Below are 6333 nucleotides of genomic sequence, written 5' to 3' on the forward strand. Positions count from 1 at the left end.
GGTAGTGTCCAATGGATTTATTAGATCTTGTTTGCTGAAAACAGGTGTCTGGGAAAGAGGGTAGAGTTTGCTTGTGGGAAAACCAAAACAATGAACTAAAAGAGGCTGAAAGGAGAGGAGACCTGCAGAGTTGGTGGTAATCATTTGAGGATTCATCTCTAGGAGTGACTGCTCTGACATTCATCTTTGTTTATAAAAAAATGGGATTAATGCAGCTTTAAGCTTAAAGTAAAAAATTGGCCTGAACACTTCGTGCAATGTTTGTTACAGTGCTGGTATGTTCATTTAAATTCCACTGATGAAATAACACAAATTGTACATGCAAGTATTCTCATTGCTCTCATTGCTTGTGCAAATCAAAATGCCAGAGCTGAGATTTTTTTAAAATGCACAACTAAACACATGCTCAAGTGGGTGGAAAGCCATATGGGAAAAGACAGAATCAATATTTGAGAGCGCAAAACACAGCACTTGCTCAGGACATATCTAAAAAAAAAAAAAAAAAAAAAATAGCCGTGCAGTACACCAAAAATATTATGTCTCTATTTGGAAGGCAGTTGCTGAAGTGATACACATGCCAACTGATGGTGGGTGTTTCTTGGCTATGATTTTGGTGTTTAATACCTACAGTTATGGGCTGTGGTGGAGCAGAGCTAATCAATAAAACTCTTTTTTTTAAGCCCTGCATATTCAACAGCAGTAGGCTTCATTCATACTGTATCTCTGAAGTAACTTTACTAACTTTACTGCAAAGCACACATGTTCATTTATACTGCATTTGAAAATTAAATCAATATTGGGTATGAATCCTATTGTTAGCCCTACAGGTTGATTTTGAAAAGTCTGTTTGTGTGTGAGTCAGCAGCTTGTGGTCTAAAGATAAAGTTTAATTAAGCTAAAAGCTTCACTGGCTCCCCCATCACTCCTTTTCAATCCCTCCCCCAAACTCCTCTACCTCACCGGAAACTTCTCACTAACTGGACGCCCCTCCCACCATAATCTTTGAGCCCAAATAAGATTAACGAGCAGACACATTTCTGTGGCATGCACCTATTCAATACCCCTTTTGGCAGCACTTGCACTCTTTCAGAGATTTCTTGCTTGGTCATGTTTGTAAACAAAAGCTGAACTGGGGTTTTTTGAGTGGCGGGGTAGCGTTTGTGACGCCATTGCTGCTTCACAAGCATCCAGAAATGTTCCTGCATCACTAATTAATGCTGTCTGTCTGCTCTTTTCTCAGGCTATGGGCATGCAGCGCCAGGAACCGATGCAGGGAAGGCCTTTTGCATGTTTTATGCTGTCCTGGGAATCCCTTTGACTCTTGTCATGTTCCAAAGTCTGGGCGAGAGGATGAACACTTTTGTCAAGTACCTCCTGAAGCGTATCAAGAAGTGCTGCGGCATGAGCATCACTGACGTGTCCATGGAGAACATGGTGACCGTGGGATTCTTCTCCTGCATCGGCACGCTGTGCATTGGAGCCGCAGCCTTCTCGCATTATGAAGACTGGAGCTTCTTCCAGTCGTACTATTACTGCTTCATCACATTAACAACTATAGGCTTTGGGGACTTTGTGGCCCTCCAAAAGAACAGGGCCCTCCAGAAGAAGCCCCTGTATGTGGCCTTTAGCTTCATGTACATCTTGGTGGGCCTGACAGTCATCGGGGCATTCCTCAACCTGGTAGTGCTCCGCTTCCTGACTATGAACAGCGAGGACGAGCGGCGGGATGCAGAGGAACGGGCCTCACTCGCTGGCAACCGGAACAGCATGATCATCCACATCCAGGATGAGTCGCTGCAGCGTGGCCGGCGGCGGCGTGAACCGTACCGGGCAGAAGTGACTGATTTGCAGTCAGTCTGCTCCTGTATGCACTACCACTCGCATGACTTCGGCAGCTCTGGGGGAGGGATGGGAGGCCTGGGCTGTGCCTTCTCCCATCAGAACTCATTCAGCTCGCAGCTGAACCCCAATCAGTACTTTCACTCGGTTTCCTATAGGATCGAGGAAATCTCGCCCAGCACCTTGAAAAACAGCTTCTTCCCTTCGCCCATCAGCTCAGTGTCTCCGGGCCTTCACAGCTTCACAGACAATCACCAGCTCATGAGGAGAAGGAAATCCATCTAAACCCTAACACACACAGGAAAAATAAGTTTCCATCTTTTATACACAAGGTCAAACATTTCCAATGCTGCTCCTTACCAAATCTTATTTCAGCACTTTTTTCCCTTTTTGGTTATATGTAATATAAAAAGTATTCTTGGGAACAGAAGAAGAACACTACGCAGAGCAGTAAGCGTGGACACAATGGGATGCAAAGCATGAAGCATGGATGTCTATTTTTTCAAGAGATCGCTCCATTAAAAAACACTCACACACACAAGACCTTCCTTATTACAGATTTACACAACATAATTGATATATTAACTTTGGTTACATACCAAATGATGCACACTTTGGGAAATGCTATTTTTCAAAAGGGAGTATGCTTGTTTCACCTTAACTTGAAGAAACTTTTACCGTTGTGTACTATTCCATTGCCTCACTGCAAACAGAGAATTTAAAATGACTTAAAGCATCAGGTATTGTTTTCTATAAGCAATCATATATTTCAATGGTTTTGCCACACATCAAGCCAAAATATTGTTGCCAATATTAGCATGTGCATTAGATGTCATTTAATGAGTGTGCCATGGTTTTGTGACATTCTTTAGTCTGTTTTCAGCTGTATGAAGGGCATCTGTTTGTCTTAAATTCAAAGGATCATGCTGCTGTTATTGATATTTTTCCCTCATCTAGAAAAGTTGAAAGATCGTGTCTGGCCACAAAAGCTTCAATTACACCCATAGCACTGGTTAGTTGTTTGTTTTACTCCCATTTATATCAATATTGAATATCAGGCTTTTGGACTGAAGCTATTTCAGATCTAGATTGACTATTTTACACCAATATACAGATATCATACAGGAATAACTCCATTGTAAAAGAGGCAGAGAGACTAGTTCTTCCATTTTCATTTGCCTTAATAGACCACAATGCAATACTCCCAAAGATATCTCCTGATTTCACCACTTTCATAAAGTGGCACTTCAGTAAAGTTGAGAACACACAAGAGCTAGATTTAAAAAATAATGGTCAAAATTGAAGCAGCAGAGGATGAGATATCCTGATTTTTAGTCCCCAATGTGGATACTACAATTCCCATAATGCCACTCAATGGTGTCATTAGACCCTGACTGCCCTCTAAATGCCTTCTTTCAAATGCCACACCACCTTCAGTTTGTAACGCAGGCTCCCAATGAGGTGTAAACTAAACATAGACCTTAAAGTAGTGTCAGGGCTATGATCATATGATCACTGACATGCCTGCTTTTCACAGACTAGATGGCCAGGTGGCTCCATACTACTTGTTAAGCTTGTTTTTGAAAAGTATTATAGGAAACATTGGGATAGTTGTAACTAGTAGGAGCTGATGAGTCAGGCTGAAAGAAGTGGATTTACAGGTTCTTTGAAAATGATCAAATTACCCAAATTAATGAAGTGAGGATATACTTTAGGATATAAAACCGCGTAAGAGGATCAAAAGGTGGATTTCTCCTTTAACTCGCAGCTACCAAATAATCAAACATACAATTAAATTACTCCAGCTGAATTCATCGGTGAAAATTTTAATCAAACGACATGTATGACCATGATCCAAAGTGCTGATTCAAGGTTACTTTCTGCATACATCACGTATGCCTGTAGCAGCTGATTCCAAATCTGAACATGAACCATCCTCATATCTAACCGTGCAGCACCAAGAACAGAACTGTTTTATGGTACCCCATGCAGATCTAAACTGACAACTCTTGAGGTTTGGATGCACTTTGGAGCCATTAGTGAAACACAACCTGATAAACGCATCATCACGGAAACAAGCTGAAATAGTGAGTATGTGAGGGGACGGCTGAAGATCACCAATAAGACAGACTTAATAACATCAGTATGATCCTTTCAGTTTCTGTAAAATATCAGGAGAAGAGAAGGGATAGGAAAGATTTTTTTATGTTGGAAAGATCTGATAAGTGCATGAACTTTGTATGATGAATGGGTAAATAATTTCATAATAACTTTAAAAGTATCTTAATGGCAAATAGTCTTAACAATGATTTACAACATAAGCTGTTTATTTTACCAAAGTCCAGCAGTTTTTAAAGGGATGAACTTTATTTACCTGCTTTTTAATTTTCCATTCAAACAAACTGTACAATAATGTTTGTTCTCAGGTTTGAATGAATCACCTTTTTTTTTTGGCTTGCTCCTATAACAAACACAATTCCAGAAGTGCAAGTGCATCTTTCAAACAACACAATGTACATATCAAATCCTCATTACCAGATATTAAGAATTTTCCAAGACAGGCGACTGAGATGCATCATCTCACTGAGGCCTGTGCTGTGTTTGATGCAGATGTGTAACCAGGAGTCCGTTTGCATTAGAGCATTATTTCTGAGAGCCAGAAGGCTGGAAAATCTTTGAGCAATTCTGGGTTTTTATGTTTATTACAGGCCTGTTTTAAAGCCCAATCTGCCTTTTCTGTCACAGCTGGTCCAACATTAGCTTTCCAGGATAATATTTTCACTATCTCTAAGCTAAATTAAACGGGATGGTACCACTTCACATAGATTCTGAAAGCATTTTAAGCTGTAAATGTATATTTAGATATGTATTGTTTGTAAAGATTAGAGCTTTTTTAAGTTGCACAGGGCTTGAAGCTCTTTTTCCCTTAGCAAGATCTATCCTTCAAAATCAATCAATATTTCTGGAAACCCACAATTCTTACTCTAAATTTCTGGACTTTAAAAACACGTTACCTTCTGTATTCCTTACAGCCTAGTGTCAAACAGGCTTCTATTCATTTCCTTGGTAGCAGAGCATGCCTCGCAAGGTGAATGCCACTTTGTTTGGGCAAATGGTAAAATGCCATGGATCCTATTCAGTCATGACAAACGTAACCAGGCGTGGAGTCCCAGATAAGTCCTAAAGGCATTGTTTCATTATTGGAACTCTAGCGGCTTATCTAAATATCCTGTACAATATGTTTATAACAACCTTTGGAATAAAAAGGCCTTTTCATGGCTGAGATGCATATGTATTTTTACACATTAGCATACGTGCCTTGAAGAAACAGCGGTCAGTGTTTCTGTTGAAGTGGGCACATTTAAATATGGTGGCTGCGGATCTGTTTGTGCTTTAGCAAACCAATTGGAAGATTATGGAGGTCTGGCTTTAGGGCTAATAATAGCGCATTAATGTATAGACAGATCTAAGTTGAGAGAAACAAGTTCATATAAAGAGAAATCAACATCTGATCTTATGCCTACCTTCTAGGACCATCTGTAGATTCAAGTACACAACCAGCGCCAAAGCAGATTCATATTTGTGGTGAATAATCACTTCCTCACCTCCTGCAGAGAGAATCATCTCATACTGGCTTAAAGGATAGTTTCAGTATATTATAACCTGGTTCCTCTTTTCATAGTTTTTGGCAATCACTCCTTTTGGTAATAATATCATTGTATTTAACAGGTTAAATGCTGAGATTTGGAAACACAGTTTAATTGCTAAAAATAAGGCTATCGTGTGTTAGCAAACAATATCCTATATGCACAAAGCAGACATTGAACAACATTAACATTCATTTCGAGTCGTGTTTCTGGTGATCTGATGAGTGTAAGTCCAATATTCATTTTCCTTTTTGTTCTGTTTTGGTCTTCACCAACTCCTGTGAAAAATATTTGGCTCTTAAGATGCTAAATGCTCCACTATGTTCACCAGCTAGCTGTTAACTTTGTCTGTTTGCTGTTTGGTGATGGGCAGGGAGCATACAGTGGGTTTATCAGTGTTTTTTTACAGCAACTGACTGAAAAAGAGGTTGATGAGAGCGGAGTATGTGTGCCAGACAACCAAAACAATCATTTAATCCATTGTTGCATATAATAATACTGAATAAGGCAGCTTTAAAGATTTATCCTCACAAGGCAAATCTGAAAATATTGAGAGACAGACTAACACCTTGTTAGTTGGTTTTGGGATTTGTTGATAATAAGGAAAAATTACAATAATGCCAGCCTTGTCATTTGAACACCAAGTTAACCAAAATTGTTTGGAAGAGAATACAAAGGTAAATAATATACTTATCACCCAAACTGTCCAATGTAAACATCCATGACAGGTCAAAGACCAACTTGTTGGTTCAATTTTGACCTACTGAACTAATTGTAGTTGTGCACACACAGTTTTCACAGTTATTACCTTCATTTAATGCATTCATCCTCGGGTTTACCTCCAAAA

General features: G+C 39.6%; 1 protein-coding gene across 1 annotated transcript in view; it reads left to right on the forward strand.

The window, feature by feature from the left end:
• The window catches only part of kcnk9 (potassium channel, subfamily K, member 9), a 38744-nt gene extending 36620 nt beyond the window's left edge, over nucleotides 1–2124 (forward strand). Inside the window, exon 2 of the mRNA XM_044335886.1 lies at nucleotides 1241–2124. Within this exon, the coding sequence (XP_044191821.1) occupies nucleotides 1241–2124 (884 nt within the window). The remainder of the gene's footprint in view (nucleotides 1–1240) is intronic.
• The last annotated feature ends 4209 nt before the right edge of the window (nucleotides 2125–6333 follow it).

The sequence above is a fragment of the Thunnus albacares genome, chromosome 19, assembly GCF_914725855.1.
Source record: "Thunnus albacares chromosome 19, fThuAlb1.1, whole genome shotgun sequence".
In the NCBI taxonomy this organism is placed as follows: domain Eukaryota; kingdom Metazoa; phylum Chordata; class Actinopteri; order Scombriformes; family Scombridae; genus Thunnus; species Thunnus albacares.